Raw genomic sequence first — 22,390 nt, 5'->3', positions numbered from 1 at the left:
TCCTTAGAAAGGAAGGTTTAAATCATCTTGCCAGGAAGGAACCCCAAACAACTCAAGTGTTGGTCAAAGGCAAGTGGAACATGGGATAGACACTGGAAGAAGCTCATTAAACAATTATTATTCAACGATTATCATTATCAATCAACTAGTTTTGTTACCAGTTACCAAAACAAGAACTATTGCAACTCTGCCTTTTCTTCTTTGCCTGTTAAGCATAACACTGAGTGTCGCTGGTGGTTAAATTTACAATTTAGTCTTTAGGTTAAGGAATATCCAAGGTGCTGTGGTGACTAAAAGAGAACTGACATCACCCAGAGCTCAATACAGTGGCTGAGGCTGCCTCTTCTAGTGGTACCACTCTGTGTTACACCCCTTTTGGGGGCGGAGTGAGCCTACATTCATTTATATGACGTGGAAGTATGACGTTGGATGGATACAATGGAATGCGTGGATCTGAGTAGCAAAAGAATGGATATACCAGATTGTGTCTCTTGGCTGTTAGGTCCGAATTCATCCTTCTAGACACTCTGCATCCCCTTTTCCAGACTCACTCATCTGGCCAATTTCATGTTAGTTTCTTCCACTGGGAGGCATAGGTAGTAGGTCCCAGTGTGAGAGAAAGAGATGAATCATTTCCCCGGCTACTGGCAGCAGCAAGGATGTGCAGCTGGGCGTGACTGCTTGTGCTACAAGCTCCACAAGCCTGGGGGTGTTTCAGCAACATTGGCAGTAAGTAGCCACTCATAGGATCCAGCCGAGGGACAGTGGCAGCTTCCCATTCTTTAGGTTACAGCTGCCTTCTTTCTCTGCTCCTAGCCCTTCCAGCAGTTTTTAACCAGTTCCCTACACTGCAACCTTCTCTGCTTGAAATATATACAGTGGTTTCTACTCTCCTGTTCGGACACCGAGTGCTACAGAGATCTTTCTGTATCAGAACAAAGTCAGCTTTCTCATTCTCTAGTTTAAAAAAAGAAACAAAAATGTGTCATTTATATAAGAAGACCCAGATAATGGATATTTAAGTTGCTCTCAATCTTCTTTCTTAATCAGTAAGGGCAATAAAGACATTTCCATTTTAGGAAAGTATCGTCAAGGCATATATTTGGCAATGTTTGTCTCTTCCTCAATCTGGAACGATACCTGCTAAAGTTCTTATGCAGGGATCTCAATGGCTGTAATGAGATTCAACTAGACTCTAGAATCTAGAGAGTGTCCATCTGCAGCTAGTTATTTATTGCTTAATAAATATTCTAAAGTATTGTCCACATATACCCTAGTCTTATCTCTTCCCAACGAATTTCAAGCACCTTGAGGCTGGATCTTATATCACCTTTTGAATATGTTAATGGGGTGTGGGGAGAAGTTTTAGTAGTGCCTCTTCCCTTACAATTAATGTCATCTGAATGTGACATCTGATTGGCAGTCTGGGAAGAGCCCTACATGCCTTCATGCGAATGGGGCTCAGGTTTTCTCTTGAGAAAGAAGCCGATGACGCAGCTAACACTGCCACATAGCGTTGTGGCTCAAATTGAGGCCCAGTTAATTTTATTATTGGTCTTACTCCAGATCCGTTTCCTGGAGGCAGTGCTCCTTAGAAACCATTTTCCCTTCATTATAAAATATTTTAATTGATTTGTGGGTGGTGCTCTAATTCCGCCTGTGCAGCCTGTCCCCTTGGTCCACCTCGGGGCTGGAAGGCTGCCCAGCCCAGCACAATGCCCTCGTCCCCACGAGGCTGCCTCAGTCCCCATCTCAGCCATCTGATATCCTGCTTCCGCTAGACGAAAGAATGAAGGCCTCTTTAGCTCTTTGCTAACACCATCCTTCTTCTCTGTCTTCCGATTGTATCTTCTTTAATTAAACAGCACTTCTGCTATCTTCTCATCTTTTAGGTATTCAGATCATTCTGGCATTCTACTTCCAGCTCTTAGATTTATTTGAATTTTCTAAAATGGGAAAGGTTGGGTCCTGTTTACAGTTGCCATGCCAACTCCCAATCAGCCTTTTCCTTGGGAGGATTTTTCTTTAGCTGCTCTGCACTTTCACAGCAACTTATAGTGTGACAGGAATCTTCAAACATTCACAAGCAACTTGGCCAATGCAGTTCCTAGGATGAATATCCAGGCTTTTTTCACGAGGCTTCTACTTTTACAATCTTCAACATAATCCCTTTAAAGCAAGAATCCCTGGCAAATCTAAGCTGCTATGGTATGAAAATTCTAATTAAAGGCAAAAATCAAAGCTGCTTTTGGTGGTAATGCTCTTATATTGTCAACCTCATTGTCAGTCAGATTGACAAAATACATTTCTAATTACCCAGCTAATGCAGTGAGAAATAAATAGCCAAGTCCATTTAACTCTCAGAAGCTTAAATGCTGTTAAATCACATTTCCTGTTATGAGGCTGAATCTGAGAAGATATGCATTAATTATATTTCCAAATAGTCCAAAAAAATGATAAGGCATGCATGAAAAGGAAAATTTTTAATTTTTTATATTTCAGCAATAATCACACATAACAATGATTTATGATCACTTCTACTACAGTTAACAAAATAGTTTATGCTGGACATTTAATAGATTAAACAGCAGTTATCCAAGATAAATGGTCCATTGATATGCTCATTTTCTTGATAGCCACATCCACAGGCTAAGTCCACAATTGGATCACATCCACATTTCATGGTAATTGGTTTTAAAACTATCAAAACAGGAGGAACATGGAAATTCCATCCGCAAATCCTCAACGGCCCATTGGAGATCTCTTAATGCATGTGCTTTTCTTTTCATGGGAATTCCACATGCAAGTTGTGAGGCAGAGGAAGGTGCTATTAGAAGTACCAGGTCTGACATCAACACGAATTGGTTTTACCTCTTGCTGGTATGTATTCCCTATGCTCAGGTTCAAAGAAAACCCAGAAGACTCTTAGATCTCCATCTGAATTTCAGTCAGAGGATTCAGTTCTGCCTCTTTCATGCCAGCCCAGTTTTCCTGTCAGGAGCACCACTGGTTTTCTCTTTAGCTGTCAGCACATTTGGAACAGATTTTTCTTTCTGGGAAAAGATTCTACAACAGTCTCGATTTTAGTTTATAATTTCATTATAAATAAGAGAGACTTTTAAAGAGTCACTTCAGAATCACTGCACAGCTTCATCTGGGATTTGGCCAACAGTAGTTAGAGTTCTATTAAACCAGCTTTCTTCTAACAGTGAAAAGAAGAGGTGGAAATTTTGTATTTTCTCAAATCCTCAACCGCTGCATCAAAAGCTAAGAATGATTAAAAATAAAACAACATGGAGTATTTGGGGACTGTACATTCTACTTTTGTTTTGTTTCCCCAAAGATGAAGAAGAGAATTGAGAAAATGTCATCTTAGCATATGTAATTTGAAGTCTGTCCCTTCTCTCCGAGCCTAGAATCCTCTTGTTAGGCATAACATAGGGTGAGCAATATGTTGTTATTACAGACAGGGCTTAGCTTGTAGCTGACAAAGGAGTACTGCTATGACAGAAGATGGAATTTTTATTTGTAATGGAAGAAAGGGTTGACTTTCTAAATACCTAGTGGTAGATCGCAATTTTAAAGTAAGCTAGATAAAAATCTATTTTAAGAGCCTTGTTGCTTCCTAAGAGTGAAACTAGAATTTCCCTTCTTAATCCCAAGATAGATAAACACTTCTGTTTCACACAAAACACCACAAATTAAACGATGGCCAGACTTTCAGTTTCCCATTAGAAAATACCTCGGTTCATTCAACAGTAAATATTAATGAACACTCGTGAAGTGCCAGCTACTCTATTAGAAGCTGTATGAGTACGGGGTTGAACACAAGAGACCACAGTCCCTGTCTTTATAGAGCTCATGCAAGCTTCTCGTAAGGGCTTCTGGAGTGAATTGAAACTTTAACAAAGCGTTGTTACGATGAACCAACTAGGGCTCTTCACTAAATGGGTGAAGTCGCAAATGTGATAAGAATCATAAATTTTAAAATACTACATAAAGAACTTCTGCGGCATTCTTTTCCTTTATGTAGCACCGAGGTCCCTGAATTTCTTCACTGTTGTGCTAATTGTAATGAACAGAACTTTTATATTCATTCATCCTGTGCAAAGTGTTGTTTTCCGGAAACTATCTCATTGAAGAGAAAAAAGTCTCTTTTCTGGGGAGGTTCAGACATGGAGCTGTAAATGATTCTGGCAGGATGAGTGCTGAAGGGAGAGGATATTAGCAATTGGAAAATGGCTTTGTTGCCAGAGGCTACATACGAAGACATTAGAAGCCACATGATAGAATTAGATGGAGGATCTGTACAGGTCTGGTTAAGATCAAAATGTCTAACAGCCCACCAGGAATTGATTGTAGGACAGCCTTAGAGCAGCCAAATGTACCTTTTATTATCTCTGAGAAGGGAGGCTTATTTTGAAATCCAGAATTTTGGGAGAGTGATCATGACTAAAGTCCTAGATGCTTTGCTCTATTCCACCCACCCTGCTCCTCAGTTTTGGTACCCAGCTCCGTCCCACTGTGCCTTCTCATTTTGAAAGAGCTCCAACCTTGAACGTCTCCATTGCTGAAAAAGGAAAGAGGGAGAGAGAGAGGAAGAAAGGAAATACTTCTCTGCTACCGCAAGTGATTTGAAGGTTTGGCACTGTGCTGGCTGATGCGTAGCCGCTTATGTCCTTAGACAACGTCCCAACCATCTGGTCACCTGGGCTCCCCCCTCCATCTGGCTCTAATCATCTCAGCCAAACTAAGTGTTGTTTGTTGGTGGTTGTGATTTTCTTTTCTTAAATTTCCCATTAATTTTGCCCTGCCTTAGTTTTGTTTTCCTTTTAGTAATGCAAGTCTTGAATAAATTAATTTGTTGCTCATGGGCAAAAAGGTGGCTTCAACAACCAGCCCAAAACATCCTCAAGGTATAACAGTGTTGATTCACCTGTAAAAATCTGCATTTACTCTACACAAACTTAATGGTGTCTTCCTTTTGGGCCATGAACACACCCATTATATTTCTCCGGGGGCTAAGAGGACACCTCAGCACAGGTCCTACAGTTCTTCCAGAAAGAGCTGTCCCGAAAAGCAGATGGAAGGATGGGAGGCTGCATCAGAGAAGAGCTTAGACTTGATTTCTGTTAAGTCCTTTCTGATTTTTTTTAAACCCATGCACATGTTTATTTAAATAGCTGAAGAGTTTATAATCCTGGACATTGAAAATAAATACATTTTCTCATAGGTGTTTTGACTCGGTTTGAGCTATGTTTCCTTGTGTTACAAAACAGTCCGGCTCTTTTAGGAAGCCACAAGTTGTAGACACTGAATTGAGCTGAATCATTTTTCCAGAGAGAGCATTGGGAACAGGGGGGAGCAGTTACTAGAGGTAAAACAGAGACCCAAGAAGAACAAAATGACTCTCTAGGAAATGTTCCAATGCCTCAAGACCAGAGGGACAGGGGGAGAATTCACAGGCACCATCTTGCTAATGATGACCACACCCTCTGCACAGGGAAGCTGGGGGCATTCCCTGTATTAGAGAGCAGCAGGCATCCTGCAGCCAGGAGATCCACGCTGTCCCTCTGTCTCAGTCTACAGGTTTGGTGGCTCATAGATCCCCCTCCTCATAAAATTCACTGGCTTCTGAGCACCTCCTGTGGCCCTTAAGAAAGAATCAGTCGCTTTGTGACCACTTTGTCCAAGCTGCTGAAACCGGTTAGAGATACACAAGTATCTTCAGTGAGTTAGTGGATGTTATTAAAAATCGCAGTAGGATTAATTGAAGACAACAGGACATACTGTTGTCTCAAATGCAAAATGAAATAGGATCTACAAATAATAAATGACTAGAAGGACTAGTATTAAAAGTTTAAAATGTGTTATATCTGGGCTACGAGCTTATGGATCATTTTTACGTCCCATATTTATTCGTATTTTTATGTGTTATCTGTTACTTCTCAACGTGGCATAAATAGCGGTGCGTGATGCTTGGACACCCCCCGCCCCCCGCGCCTTCAGTTAAATACTTCCTGAGCACACCACTGTGCGTGACACCCGGTGGAGGGAGCAAAGCTGAGCACGTTCCAGGGCTTTACCTTGAACTACTGCCTCCGTGACTCTGACAGCACCGGCCCCTCCTCCAGGATGAGATCCTGAGCTCTTATTCCCTTCACAGGCCCAGGACTCCCAGCTGGTCCTGCAGTGTTGGTAGTATACGCTCTCAGGTATGGGCGAGGCTCCCTCTTGCCCTTCCTTCACACCCAGCTCGGATGTCAGCACATCAGGAGGGCTTTCCGGACCACCCGATGTAATCATGCCCTCACCTCCCACCACACCAGATTCCCCGTTGTGCTTTGATTTTCTTTATGGCATTTGTCAATATGTATCTCTGTAGGTACGTGTGCACTTGAACACTGACCTGCCACCAAAATGTAATGCCTTGGAGGAGGGGTCTTCAGGATTGTTCATTGCTATATCTCTGTCCATCTAGAACAGTGCCTGTCACATAGTGGGCACTCAATAAATATTGAGTTGAATTGAAGTTCTCTTCCTCAAGGGAAAAGTTGCGATAGGTGTATTTATTTATTTGCGGTACGCGGGCCTCTCACTGTTGTGGCCTCTCCCATTGTGGAGCACAGGCTCCGGACGCGCAGGCCCAGCGGCCATGGCTCACGGGCCCAGCCGCTCCGCGGCATGTGGGATCTTCCCGGACCGGGGCACGAACCCGTGTCCCCTGCATCGGCAGGCGGACTCTCAACCACTGTGCCACCAGGGAAGTCCCCAAGTCAGGGTGTTTTGATATTAACTCGAAAGTACTTGGCAGCCATTGAGTCAGAGAGCGAGTAAATAGATTAGAGTTGTATGTTTGGAAATGAAATAGCAGCACTGTCTAGGATGGATTAATGGTTGGGGCTGGTGATGGTAAGGCTAGAAACAGAGGGAATTTTCAGTAGGCTGTGCAATAGTCTAGAAACAGGAAGGAAAAGAACAGAGATGCAAAAGACATTGCTGAAGTAGAGTAAACAGGATTTGACCACTGGTTGAATCGGAGAGAGAGGCAAGAGAAGGATGGTGATTGCAAGAATGCGTGTGTTCTCAGCAGACAAAGAAAAACTAAGAGGAACTTCTGGTTTGGAGGGAAAGAGGACCAGTCTGGACACGTCAAATCTGAGTTTCCATCCGGAAAGTTGGAGCTGTGGGTGAGAGGCTCTGAAGAGAGGTCATAACTTTGCCATGGTAGAAAGGGAATATGGGCAATGATGTTGCAGCAGCATGTTTGGGTGAAGAAGGAAAACAGGGATCCAGTGTCGGATCCTTTTGATCGTCTCAGTAGACTAGGGGTCAAGGCCACTTGCTGAGAGTAAGGAGAGCAGTCAGTGTGTCATTTGGAACTTGAGCCCAGGCACAGTTTGAAACAACTGCTCTGGTGAACATACAGTCAACTCCTGAGGAACAGCAGGGCAGACCCATGCAGTTTTCTCTCCAATAAATATAGAATCCTTTGATAGTGGTTTTATGAAAACTATTCAGGAAGATGTGAGAAGGAATAGCCTTGACATTGTATATCCATTTTGAGGCATATATTAGTTTTATCACTCTCTCTGTTTTCTGCTAGACAGTTTTCTCTTCTTTACATATTGTTATGCCTTTCATTAGGAATTTGTTTTTTGGGGATTTATTAAGATGCCAGAATCCTTCAACATCATAAACATGGAAAAGTAGCAACTATTCATTGACAACATTCCCAACTCCTCTGCTATCTTTCCCAGTGTTGAACATCTGTCCCCAGGGAAGCCCATCATCACCTGCCCTCCACTCATAATACCAAGTTGTTTTCTTTACTTGTTGGCTTTGGGCAGAGGGGAGAAAGAGCTCATCATGAAGACCAGTGGTACTTGGGCCTTCCAGGCCACTGTTGCATCTACAAGGGGAGCAGGGGAGAAAGGGGGGCCCTAAAATCCATCTCACTCTCTGGGGAGGGCACCACATGCTGCCCTGGTGGTTCAGGACCCATCCCTATTTACCTCCTTTTGGTCTTTTCCAAGCATGCCTCCCCTATCTCTCTAGATCTGATCTCTTGTTTTTATTTGATGGTACCTCTGTTGGGAATTTAGGGATTTGTGTGGAGTGAGAAGCAGGAAATAATAAGAAGAATCTCTCTGCATTCTTAGCCTTACCAGTATTCACCAAAAGATAATTCCTTGGGAATTGTTGGCACTAGTGTTTTTATTATTTCTTTAATATCTTTACTGGAGTATAAATGCTTTACAATGTTGTGTTAGTTTCTGCTGTACAACAAAGTGAATCAGCTATATGTATACGTATATCCCCATATCCCCTCCCTCTTGCGTCTCCCTCCCACCCTTCGTATCCCACCCCTCTACGTGGTCACAAAGCACTGAGCTGATCTCCCTGTGCTATGCAGCTGCTTCCCACTAGCTATCTATTTTACATTTGGTAGTGTATATATGTCAATGCCACTCTCTCACTTCGTTCGTCCCAGCTTCCCCTTCCCCGACTGTGTCCTCAAGTCCGTTCTCTACATCTGCGTCTTTATTCCTGCCCTGCCACTAGGTTCATCAGTACCGTTTATTTAGATTCCATATATGTGCGTTAGCATACGGTATTTGTTTTTCTCTTTCTGACTTACTTCACTCTGTATGACAGACCCTAGGTCCATCCACCTCATTACAAATAACTCAATTTCATTCCTTTTTATGGCTGAGTAATATTCCATTGTACGTATGTGCCACATCTACTTTATCCATTCATCTGTTGATGGTCACTTAGGTTGCTTCCATGTCCTGCTGTAGTGCTGCAATGAACATTGTGGTACATGACTCTTTTTGAATTATGGTTTTCTCAGGTTATACACCCAGTAGTGGGATTGCTGGGTTGTATGGTAGTTCTATTTTTAGCTTTTTAAGGAAACTCCATACTTTTCTCCATAGAGAACAATGTAGGCTGTATCCAAAGGCTGTATCAATTTACATTCCCACCAACGGTGCAGGAGGTTTCCCTTATCTCCACACCCTCTCCAGCATTTATTGTTTCTAGATTTTTTGATGATGGCCATTCTGACCAGCGTGAGGTGATACCTCATTGTGGTTTTAACTTGCATTTCTCTAATGATTGGCACTAGTGTTTTTAAAACACCCAATTCCAGTTTTCATAACTGGGTGTATTCTAATAACTCAAGTTTATTGAATTCTTTTCCTTGTCTTTGTAATGTTTCCAAATTGAATATGTGACTATCAACTCCTTTTACTCTACTTAAGCCCAGGGAGAAAAAATTCCACTAAAGAGTTGAAAATCCCAGAAAATTTGGAATTGGGGTTCAAAATCACATGCTCCCTGGGCTGGTGCATCGTTTTTACTCTCTGACCACCCATCAAGGGAAGAGTATGATCTAGAAGCAAAGCTACATGGAGTTTGGTTTACTTAAGAGGCCAAAAGAGAATTACATCTCTCGGTGCATAAGAAACTAGAACTCTTGAAGACCTTAGAACTAGAGCTTTTAAATATTCTTAGAACCTCTTAGGTTCTAGGCTAACAAATGTTAAGATTTTTGGGGGTAGAAGGAGCTCATTTGAGGTAGCCGTGTCTTACTAGAGATCCCTTTCCCTGTGTCCCTCACAGCCCTATACCCAGGAAAGTATATGCTGGTGCAATTTCACCCTGAACAAACTACCTAATTTACTAAACAAAATCCCTCTCCACTATTCCCTCTGTCCTGCTCAAGATCAGCTTCAATTTTCCAGTGCAACACCACTCCCAGTCTTTTTTTTTTTTTTGGACAGAATTGATGTATTTTTTTCACTTTTGTTTATTTTTGCCCCAAAGCTTTTGGCATTTCCCTCCAGTGAGTCACACTCTGGGACCATCTCAAAATGACCTCCTTACAGGATGTTTCTTTTCCCCTGGGAGATGGGAAATTGGTATAAGACAGCCTGTCCCAATATGTTACTGTATAGCATGTGGGGATTTTAATAAAGAAATGCCATTTCACATGCCACCAAAGCCACTTGATGGATGGACTTACAAGCAGATAGCCTTCTAAATCTTTCCCCAACTCTATAGAGACAAGATGGAAAAACGAAAGCATGGTCGTTAGGGGTTTACTCAAATCAGCTGAATATGGGAATCAGCCCTTCTACTTTTTCCATCACAGAAGTTTAGAGTAGTTCTTTGAGAATTCAGATTTTGTAACAAAATAATTGAACTATCAGGGGTGGGAGGATAAAAACAGGAGGAGAGAAGGCAGGGGTGCTCAGAGCCTCACCATTTCCCCAGCACACTTAGGCTCATGCTTTAGGCAAGGTCAGTGCTACTCTTGACCTCTGGACCTCCAGCTTTCCTCCACCCCTCAGCTTGGAAAACTTCTCCTCCCCAGGAATAATTCATCACTCTCTATTCTCTGCTCTCAGAGCACTTTGTGTCTTCCTCTACGAAAGCACTTAGCACTCTGGGACTATGGTTATTTGTGCAGTGGTTACCCACCTTCCCTCTCCCATGCTCCCCTCTACCCAGTTAGAGGCAGGGGAGTGTTGGCAAAAATTGTCTCTGTATCTTTAGCACCCAGAACAGGTCCTGTCACCTATGAGGTTTAATATGGCACATCCTAGTGCAACCATGATGGGGCCAGGGACCCAGGAGAATTTCTATTCATAATGTTGATGCATCTGGTTTTTCTGTTCTCTTCCAACAGTGCTCCTCCTTCCCCCTCCTCAATTCGGTCAGGCACTCACTTCCTTTCTCCCCTTGGATTCCTGTAAGAAAATTTAAAGTATCAGCAAAGATGACTAGATGTACATGTGAGTTTTGATTATAAATATTCATTGGGAAATTGGGAAGATTAACAATGTGTATTCCCACTGTATGTCAAAACGTAGAGGTTGGCTTTACTCTTTCTACTGAGCTTTGACTTCTGCATATGGTGGACATTTTTTTGGCTCTGGGCTGCCTGGCATCCGGGCTTCCTTTCTTCCAGTAACAACACCTTGTTTTGATTTTTTTCGGTGGGGTGGTAATTGTCTTCCCCCATTGGGTGCAGTCTTAGCGGTACTGAGTTCAAGGTAGCCCACCCTCCCTTAGCCTGGGATGAGTTATCAGTGGTCACCACTGGTATGGTGTGGGGTTGGGGAGGGGATGTTTTTACTTAACTTTTGCAATGAACAATTTGCAAATTAAAGATTTAAGAAAAAGAGTAATATTGACCCAAAAGATCTGGCTAGATGCAACGAATTTTCCTGTTAAATCCGTTTGAACAGCAACCACAGGCCTGGCCTCTTCTACTCAATTGCAGAGCCCAGGGGAATGCAGACAGCCCACGTCACACTCCTGAAGTTGCCAAAAATCCCTTTAAAATGATGCAACAGATGTCCCTCCTTGGGGTCGAGCGGATATAAATCACAACGGTCTGCTTTCAATTCCTAACTTGGTGTCTTAGGGGCAGCAAAATCAATCACTCTCAGGTTTGTTTTCTGAATGTTTTTAAAATCTTCCTAATTATAATAGCAATAACCATGACAGTATGCAAGAAAAGGTAATCTGAGCAGGTAGTTGTATTTCATCCCAGGGTACAAACTTCCTTTGTGATGGTGGAGTTGAATGGGCCCCCATCACTCATCTTTGCAGCTAGTCCCATGGACCAGAGAGCAGCCCTGAATGGGCTCAGCATGAAGAATGAAATGGTTTCTGAACTTAGAACCAGGGGCTTACAGGGCATAAATATCGATATGGCCATGCCCACATACCATCAGCAGTAAGAGGAGGGGTCTTGTCGTTCACAGGAAGAAAGAAAGGGAATGCCAGACTTTCCCAGACAAATCAGGGCTCAAGTCAAGCAGTTTATTCCAGGATCTGTCTTTGGTTTCTGGCCTTATCTACCACGTTTCTGGTAGCATGAGAAAAGATGGCTAAAGAACTTCACATACATAAGTAATTAAATGAAAGCTCTTAGTACTTTCCAGAGAATCAGGATTCCAATTTAAACTAGTTCCTCTTGGGTGGAACAGATACAACATCTAGTTTCCAATAATCTGGTATATGTAATACTTAAAAATAAAGCCCACTTTTAATGCTGGTATACTTTAACCCCAAATAGGATCACCTGACACTTACCCATTGATGTCATCAGGTGAGAAAGAGCCTCAGGATCAGGGGGCAGGGTGCCTTCTCCATGGAAAGAGGATGGAGTTTAAGGTGAGACACATGAGTTTGAATCTGGACTGGCTCTGCCATTGGCCGTAGGAACCTCAGGCAAGTCTCTCTGTATCAATGAAGTTCCATGACCTCCTCTGTGAAATGGGAAAACCAGCTACCTAGTGATGTCCTGGTGAACATCTGGCGCATTTTAGGGGCTTCAAAAGAATAGCTGTTATTATTACTTCTGATTCACAGAATTAGGTGTTTATAGCTGAAATGAATCCCCAGGGAAGGCCTATTTCCCCTCATGGTAACAACCTCTTAGAGGTCGAGGCTGGGCCTTCCAGACCTACTCACGGGCCTCCCAATAGACTTCCACTGCAACAGAAATGCTTTTCTGCCTCTTTACAATTGCAACCCAAAGGTCAAATCAGGTCACTCCCCACCCCCCCACCCCCCAGCACGATGCAACGACAGCATTCAGCAAGCTCCCCCTTGCCCTACTTTGTGCAGAATCGGGGTGGGGAGGGCAGGGCTAACACTGCTTCTCATTCCAGGTTCTGCAGAACTCTACAGTTCTCTGATCTCAGCAGACATGTGGCCAGAGTCTCCCTCTCTTACCTCCTCAAATCCTGCCTTTTCTTGAATTTTTAGCAGCATCTCCTCTCCACTGTCAGGCTGCCCAGGGAACCCAAACACTCTCCCTCTGGCCTTCTGCTGAGGGACTAAGTCCATGGACCTATCCTCTGGGCTCTGCTTCCACAGAAACATGACCCGAAAGGCAGCTCTTTCCCTAAGATCCTGGGGCCAGATTTTTAATATTTACATATATAACATAAGCACAAAATGGTATAAAAATCAAAATATACTTAAAAAATTGTCTTTTTCACACCCATGCCCAGTAACACATTGTTGACACTTCCTCCCCTACTGTTATTGGTTCCTTGTTTATCTTTCCAGAGGCACTCTGTTCCTTACAAAACTTCTGTGTCTCTCTCTCCCTCCCTTATTTATTTATTTGTTTGATTTTATTTCCCTTCCTTCTTTTCTCCCTTCCTTTCTTATAAATGAAACATACTATATTTTTAGATGCCTTGTTTTTTTTAACTTAACAAAAATCAGTGCATGGTTTAAGGCCACTGTTAAATTTAGACTTTTTCTGTCCTCTGAGTGTTCTCCAAACCTTTATGCTATGTCACCCCTGTTGTTAAAAATTGCTGAAGGCATACCAAACTATGTATAATTATTCACTCATTTATAAAGTATAACCATGCCACAACTGTACTAATAACATTTATACTATGAAATATTAATTAAAATGGAAACTTTAAAATGATAAAGGATGAAATTTTAAATACTTAATTCTTAAAAATTGATTTTTAGTAGTACAAAATATTTATACTTTCTAAAATATTACTGTTAGGGCTTCCCTGGTGGCGCAGTGGTTGAGAATCCGCCTGCCGATGCAGGAGACACGGGTTCGTGCCCCGGTCCGGGAAGATCCCACATGCCGCGGAGCAACTAAGCCCTTGAGCCATGGCCGCTAGGCCTGAGCGTCCGGAGCCTGTGCTCCACAACGGGAGAGGCCACAGCAGTGAGAGGCCCGCATACCGCAAAAAAAAAAAAAAATAATAATAATAATAAAATATTACTGTTAGTATTTTTAATAGGAGCAATGTGTTGAATATGCTTTGTCATGTTTGAAAATCTTGGGTTACCCTTTTGTGAGATAACATTCAAATGTCTGGTTATATGTTCAGTTTATTTTGACACTTGGTTTCCAAGACCATCAGACCTGAAAAAGACACATTCCAGAGATGTAGATCCAAATGGAAGCAATACCTCGTTAGATGAGCTTTATTAACTCCCAACATGCATTTTTCAATCCCATCTTTTATGTAAAGACATTTGTTGAAATTTTTCCTGAGTTAAGGATTTTTTTTTTTTTTGGTAATGCACACACAGTAAATGGAAACATTTCCAAACATCTGTTTTCAAAATGCTCTTGCCATAGATTAAATTTCTTTTGAAAAGAAATTACATTCTCACTAATTTTTAAAGTATCACTTCTACCTTGAAAGGGCAGATTATGTGTTTACTTTTTTAAAAAAAATCTGCTAGATGACATACTAACAATAGCCACTCGCCCATCTGCAACCCTTGTCTTTTTGTCAAAGAAAGAAAGAATGCAGGACCCATTCTCAGGTTCTACAGCTCCTTTAAATACACTGCCCTGAGATAGTCCATGTGGTACGAGAGACCTGGCCATTTCCCATCGCATGGCAAAGAATTATAAAGATCCTACTATTGGAAGACTTTGTTTTTATGAAATGAACCACATTGATAACATCCTACAGGCATATACATTGCAGTCACTAGCAGTATGCTGGACCCAGAAGCTTGAGAAGGTGCCTCACCTGTCTTCACTATAATTCCCCTTGTTTTTTTTTTTTTTTGTTTGTTTTTGTTTTTGTTTTTTTTTTGTGGCACGCAGGCCTCTCACTGCTGTGGTCTCTCCCGTTGCGGAGCACAGGCTCTGAATGTGCAGGCTCAGCGGCCATGGCTCATGAACCTAGGCCCAGCCTCTCCATGGCATGTGGGATCTTCCCGGACCGGGGCACGAACCCGTGTCCCCTGCATCGGCAGGCAGACTCTCAACCACTGCGCCACCAGGGAAGCCCTAATTCCCCTTGTTTATATAAGTTGTCTGCTTGCAGTAACGGCAGTCACGTGACACTTTCTGCCTGTCTCTTGTCTGGACTAAGGGAGGGCACCTTACTAGACTGGTGTATCTCATGGAGGATGCCTACCTCACTGGGAGAGTCTCTCCACAAAGGACTCTCTCTAATTAAATTCAAAAATTTGCTTTTCTTTAGTCTCTGAACTACCCTGCCCTCCCTTCTTTTAATGTAAAATACCTGCCAGATTCAGTCTCCATAGGACTGTAGCTTCAAGGCACTTGGCTAGGGTTGCTCTGGGAAGGCCTGGCAAGTTGTCCCCAACAGTCCACACTGGCCTAGTGCCTGGGACAGGGAGATGATAAAAATGACAACATCTAAAACAATGACAACATCTACCACTTCCACTTATTGAGCTCTGATTTTGTGTTGATCCCTACTCTAAGTGTTCCATAAGAACAGTCCATTCTGTCTGTTCACTGTAGATATTTTCTATAACACCTCCCTAAACACTGAATTAGAGTTCTGAAACACTGCTCCCAGGGAAATCCAGGATTTGGTTCCTACTAGCCTTTGGTCACCACATTTTGGTCATCCAATGAAAACGCAACCTTGTTTTATGTGTGTTAAAGAAACCTTATTTAACATATATCGTTGCTTCAATAATATTGACCTCATAGCCAACAGCACATAACTCGCGCCTGAACGAACCTTCTCTAACACACACTTTTCCCCACGAGGCACATCACAGCCTTCTTGTACTCAAGAACACTAGACGGCACTTCAGCACTATGCTTGGGAGTCCTTTTAAATAGCAAAATCACCAATAAAAGCACAAAGATGCAGAAAATGTGGCACTAAGTAGACTGCCCAAAGGATGTTTGTTTACATTAGGAGAAGTGAAACAAAAAGGCAGTGTTGCCTCGAGAAGATGCACATTGGGTAACTCAAATATGTCATCACTCTGTGCATGTTCACAAGTGACCACAAAGCGAGCAAGTATTGATTTGGGGATTACAAATCAATTTTAATCAGTAGGGGATGCAAATATAGAATCCACTAATAATGAGGCTTGACTATATCATCTCATGGTTCCTTGGTGAAACAGTCACTATGACAATGATATATGAGCTGGAAGGAACCTCAGAAATCTCTTCTGGCTATCTTCTTGGAGACTTTGGAAGGCTAGTACGGTGAGATGACTTATCCAAAACATCCAGTGCGTGTGCGACACACCTGGGACTAAATCCCAGGTCTCCCAGCCACAGTTTGGTGCTCTTTCCACTACATATTAGTGGGACCAAATGCAACTATTTAACTTGCAGGTGGGGCTGTATGCAAAGCTTTGTGCACGCTTCCCCCAGTTGATTCTCTGCAATAATTAAAATTTGCTTTCGATCAGAATGTTCAATTTGAGGTCTCACAGTATATGGGCACAATGAACAACATGTATTAAAAAAAAAAAAAAGGAAAATCTCAACCCTGAATGAAATCAGGCACAAAATGAGAAATTAAAAGAACTCAATAAAATATCTTCAGCAAGAGGCTTTGACTTTTTAAATTTAGTTCCCCAGTGAGCCAATTCATAGATGGGTAATATGAGGGGGAAATGATGTGGAAAAAGCCAAATGCGCTGTAGAATTAGAGATGTGAACATGTGATGCATAAATAGGAAAGATGTGCTGAGATGTGATATTTTAGTTGGAAAATTACTCATGTATACATATTTATAAATGTATATATTTGGATGCAAGATGATGTCAAATTTTTTTGATATTCCAACAATTATTATACAAAATTAGGTTATTCTTTATTTGGCTAAAAGAAGTACAGAATTTAAAACCCAAATTAAAAATGGCTCATAACTAAGGTGGCCTGCAGGCTGTTTGATAAATGTGTATATTTCAAATGAACCAATGAACTAAAAAAAACAAAACAAAAAGAAGAAAGAAAAGGCAAAGATTTCGTATGTTCTCTGATTAAGATCCTCTGCTTATCATCAATCAGTACATCATTTCTTTTACATATAAGATTTCTAATTCAAAGAATTCCAAGCTACCTTTCTTGCTAAGACTTTCTACATTCCAAAGTCTCTTCCTCACCACTATTATAAGGTCAACCATTCCTTTGGAATGATGTCAGATGTTCTTACCTGATATTTACCAAACACCTTCAGATGCATGGTATGATAAACTTTTCTGTTATTTATAGAACAAGATGTAGTTACAACTTTATTCATTTACTGCACTTTTCACATCATTTTAGAAGGAATTAAAAATTCCTATTCAAGGCCCCAACATCCCATTTATTTATCCATTTCCATCTGAATCGGTGTCTCAGAATCCATCCTTTCCATCCTTTAAGTTAAAAGATGTAATTCTAACTCATGCACAGCATCTTCTAACAGTTAATTTTGTAGTGATCCTCCAAAACAGAACCTCACTTGTTTCAAGGATAATTTTTATTGATGAGAAACATTTTGCAGATTTAAAAAGATAATTTTCTTATTTATGTGACATTTTCCGTTTTGAAAATTTTCTTTTCAAAGATTAAAATCCCTGACTTCCTCTTTTAGGAAAGTAGCTGATCCATCAATAAGGATCCCATCCTCTTTCAAAAATTAATCGATTAATCATGTCAAAAGATCTCAAAGGCTGATCATAGGGCAAAATGTGGCCTCCACCTCGAACAATTACCTTAAAGAAGAAAAACTGAAATTTAGAGAATCGGATATTCCAGATAAATGGAAAGTTCTAATTGGAATTAAAGTATTCTTAAAGCTTACATGAAATAAAGAACATATTATATCAATCCATGCCTTTGGATATGCTGATTGTCTGCTTTTGATAGCATTAATAATAGGTACCTTAAGGTAAGAAAGTTTTAAAATTGTGTAGTTATTTAATTTTATACCAAGTTGCGTTCATCTTTGACATGTATAGAACTGGAAAATTCCTCCTTATCTTTTTCCTTTTGGGACGGAGCTGTCTGCGCCTCCGTGCTGTGCTGTAATTCTTACCCGGTTATGGCACTAAGGTGGGGAGACCTACCCCAGACCAGCTCTGCCTACAACTGGGTGGAGGAATCTACCTAATTCCACCCTTCAGTTAGCTGGTCCGCTTGGCTGTCACACTAAGCTATACCTTCCACCGTAGCCTGTACCATTAATAAAGGAGATATTTTGATCCTCCAAAAAATTAAAACAATAACAAAAGAGAAATCCTTGATAGCTGAAATTTTAAGATCCCATTTTTGAGCAGCAAAGAGTTAGAACATTCTACTTTTCCTGACATTTTATTATGAAACATTTTCAAACATATAGCAAATTTGAAAGAATTTCATATATGTACCATTTAGATATTCTCATTAACACTCACTTGTCTTCTTACAGATGGATCTCACTATCCATCTGTTAATCCACCTTATCTTTTTGAAACATTTCAAAGTAAAATGGGGGTATCAGTATACTTCTCCCCAAATTCTGTGTATAATTTACATATAACAGAATCCACTAGTCTTAGGGGTAAACTCAACAAGTTTGGATAACAATGGACCCCTCTGTCACCTCTCAGGATATATAAAGCATCCTTAAAACTTCATGGGGGCTTCCCCGGTGGCGCAGTGGTTGAGAATCCGCCTGCCGATGCAGGGGACGTGGGTTCGTGCCCCGGTCTGGGAAGATCCCACATACCGCGGAGTGGCTGGGCCCGTGAGCCATGGCCACTGAGCCTGTGCGTCCTGAGCCTGTGCTCTGCAACGAGAGAGGCCACAACAGTGAGAGGCCCGTGTACCACAAAAAAAAAAAAAAAAAAAAGTCTCTTTACTAGAGGCCGACCTTGTACCTGCATCAATCTGAAAAGAACTGAAGCAGAAAAAAAAAAGAAAAAAATATATATTTGCATAGTGTGTTGATTATATTACCCCCTTCCCCCAACACCCACCATCTTCCAACCTTGTTGTGAGAGAAGTGGATCAACGTTATTAGATGAATTTTATTTTGCAGCTTATAGCTGTAGAAGCTGTGCCCTGAACAATGGCAGAGAGCACCCTTCACAGCAGTGTCAAGGAGACTGGAGCTATAAGGGGGGCTTGTCTAGGTCATACAATTGTAAGTGGAGGAAGCAGCTAGAACCCTGGCTTCTAACACAAACACCAGTGTTTTTAATCAAATTACAGTACTTACACAATAATTCCTTACTTTGAACAGAACTTTACGGCTTAGTCACAGAACGTTTCACTCGCCTCTGAACGGCCCGCTGAGTTAGGTAAGGACTGAGATTGGCCTTACCCCTCATATACCATTGGAGACATCTGCTTCAGGCTACCCTCCATCAGCCGTCATCTGTGCCTTGCTGCTTTGACAGCGGCGTCCATCTACCATTTGTGTTCCGGCATGCATCTGGAAACCCACCGTGTCCCACTTTTTGTCACAGACTGAAAGTAAACACGTCTGTGACAAGAGCCCGTGCATGTGGCTCTGGAGGGAAACTTCTGCTGCCCCCACTATCCCAGGCTAGAATTCTCTTCCTGTAGTTTCTCATCCAATTCTCCGGCCTTGGCAGGAATCCGATGAGTGATTTCTATGCAGCTTCAGCTCAGCTGAGGACATTTAATGAAGTCATGTTTATGACAAAACCCAGCTGCTTAAGCTGGAAATGAGTTTGGTGGCAACCATCCAGAACAGTAATAAACTGAATACTCAGGAGCTAAAGGTCATTCTGTCTTCCAGACCAGAGCTGCCACTAGTGGGGGGATAGCATAGTGCTTGATGGCCTGGGCTCGGGAGTCAAAGTGCAGGAGCATGACCAGAGGCACAGCAAGCTGTGTGACCTTGGGCAATTAACTTCATGTCTCTGAGTTTCTGTTTCCTTAACTGTACAGCAGAGAATAAAATATTATGTCCTGGGATAGTTGTATAAGGAATTAATGGAATAATATCCATTGGAACACTTGGCACAGTGCCTGGCCTGGGATGGTACTTAAGAAATATCAGCCATTGTAATTATTCTTTTTTTTTTTTTTTTTTTTTTTTTATGAATATACCATCATTTATTTAACCAATCCCCATGTATTGATTATTTAAATTGCATATAATCTTTTACTTTTATAAATTACGTTACCATGAACATTTCTTGAAATCTGAAGATTTAAACATCTATGGTTATTTCCTTTGGTTAAATTCTTTTTTTTTTTTTTTTTTTTAACATCTTTATTGGAGTATAATTGTTTTACAATAGTGTGTTAGTTTTTCCTTTACAACAAACGGAATCAGTTATACATATACATATGTTCCCATATCTCTTCCCTCTTGCATCACCCTCTCTCTGTAATTATTCTTACAGTAATTATCTGTATTCAAAATCCAAGATCAAAATGCTTGTATCCACCTAACCAACCTAGAACATTGTTTTCCTACATTAGCATGGAAAAATCTTGGTTTAAGCGATTTAACACAGTAGTTCTCAAACAAGCGTGCATAAAAGTACCTGAGCTTGTTAAAGCAGACTGCTGTGCCCCCTGCATTGGCAGGCAGATTCTTAACCACTGTGCCACCAGGGAGGCCCCTAAGAATTTGTGTTTCAAACAGTTCCAAAGTAATGTTGGTGCTGGTCCAAAGACTACGCTTTGAGAACTGCTATTTAAACCAACTTTCTATTTTGTGAGAAACCAGGCAGTTCTGTTTTTACATCAAGGGAGAATACAAAGAGAAATTTGGTTAACATCTACTCATGACCTCACCTTAGTGTATTTTTTCCTGATCATCTGCTCTTCTGGTGTTTATACACACACACACACACACACACACACACACACACACAGAGTCTCTCTCTCTCACATACTCTCACACACACACATCCACCTTCTACATCCATGATAAACAAGTGGTAAAGAAGAGATGACAGGGGTTAGGTGTTATAACTCTTATTCACAGTGAGTTGCCTGATCCCTGGTCCAATTCTGAGCTGCCATATGTAATGACCAAATGACATCATAAATGGTGTCATTAAGATTGGAAAGAAAAGCTCATTTAGGAACAAAGTCTTTTTCACATACCACAAAATTCTCGATGTTCTCTATCAGATTACCATACAGCATTTTACTGAAGTTGACCTCAAAAATAAATATATGAGTGCTGAAAAAAAAACCCATTCTGATGTTTATAGCCAAGCCACTCACCACTCACGAATCGAGAACACAAATCACTACAGAGTTTTTAGAGCTGTGTAAAAAAATGTGACAGGGTCATGATTACATATTTAAATGTGACAAGATTAATCTCAAGGCTCCCTGGATTGAAATGGTCTCATCACCAGAAACTGTATTTTTTGGGTGCTTTCACACTAGAACTGAAACCCCTAAACTCATATGTTCCGGATGTCAGGAATTTTCAAAGGGTTATACAAAACACTTTAAAGCTTCATTCCACTTTACGTTTTAGAAAACAATACAATGCTCCCTGGAACTAGAAACATGGACCTGGCAATAAACGTTTCTCAGTTGTGCCTTTTGAGATGAAATATAGAGGGAAATTCACAATGGGTGTGTTGACATAGATGTGTCAGGGGAGACTCCCTGGGAGTCTTGGAGGAGCAGAGCACCGGACAATGGTGGGTGGGGAGGGGGGAAGGGATGCACTAAAGACAAAGGAAACTGTGAGTTCAAAAACAGTGAGGAGGGCTTCCCTGGTGGCAGTGGTTGAGAATCCGCCTGCTAATGCGCGGGACACAGGTTCGAGCCCTGGTCCAGGAAGATTCCACATGCCGGGGAACAACTAAGCCCATGTGCCACAACTACTGAGCCTGGGCTGTGGAGCCCGCGAGCCACAACTCCTGAAGCCTGCGCTCCTGGAGCCCGTGCTCCACGGCAGGAGAGGCCACGACAGTGAGAGGCCCGCGCGCAGCAGCGGAGGGTGGCCCCCGCTCGCCGCAACTGGAGGGAGACCGCGCACAGCAATGAGGACCCAACGCAGCCCAAAATAAATAAATTTTTAAAAAAAACAAAAAACAGTGGGGCATGAAACTGCATGGCACGTGCAGTAATCCAAAAGAGGTTCCAGTTGTAAAGAGTTAGTGGGAAAGCAGAAGGGACAGTTGAACAGGTAAACCCCATATGACATGCTGCTGGGAGGCATGGACCTTATCCTATAGGATTTGTGTGTGTGTGTGTTAAAATACACATAATATAAAATTATCATTCTAACCATTTTACATTGAACAATTCAGTAGCATTTAGTATATTCACAGTGTTGTGCAACCATCACCACTATCTAGTTGCAGAACGTTTTTATCAGTCCAAAGGAAACCCTATACTCATTAGCAATCACTTTCCATTCCCCTCTTCCTTCCAGTCCTTGGCAATCACTACTCTACTTTCTGTCTCTATGGGTTTGCCTATTCTGGATATATCCTCGAGGGTTTTAAGAAGAGTAGTGATACGCTCAGATTTGCATTGCAGAAAGATGACTTAATATGTAATGAGGGGGCTGATTTGGAAGGAAATGATACTGGGGTAAGGAGGCAAATTAGGAGACTAGATCTTCAGGTGAGAGATGATGTAGGCTCATAAGACAGATG

At 41.7% G+C, this 22,390-nt stretch overlaps 1 protein-coding gene and 1 long non-coding RNA gene across 2 annotated transcripts in view; one reads left to right on the top strand and one right to left on the bottom strand.

The window, feature by feature from the left end:
* LOC131762925 (uncharacterized) overlaps positions 1 to 22,390 on the top strand; it is a 58,649-nt gene that overhangs the window by 29,207 nt on the left and 7,052 nt on the right. The window lies entirely within an intron of this gene.
* CPVL (carboxypeptidase vitellogenic like) overlaps positions 17,408 to 22,390 on the bottom strand; it is a 111,833-nt gene continuing 106,850 nt past the window's right edge. The window contains 1 exon segment of the mRNA XM_067042437.1: positions 17,408 to 17,512. Within this exon segment, the coding sequence (XP_066898538.1) occupies positions 17,408 to 17,512 (105 nt within the window).

The sequence above is a fragment of the Kogia breviceps genome, chromosome 9 (assembly GCF_026419965.1).
Source record: "Kogia breviceps isolate mKogBre1 chromosome 9, mKogBre1 haplotype 1, whole genome shotgun sequence".
In the NCBI taxonomy this organism is placed as follows: domain Eukaryota; kingdom Metazoa; phylum Chordata; class Mammalia; order Artiodactyla; family Physeteridae; genus Kogia; species Kogia breviceps.
Note: the sequence above shows the minus strand (reverse complement) of the source record. Positions and strands in the feature narration are given on the sequence as shown.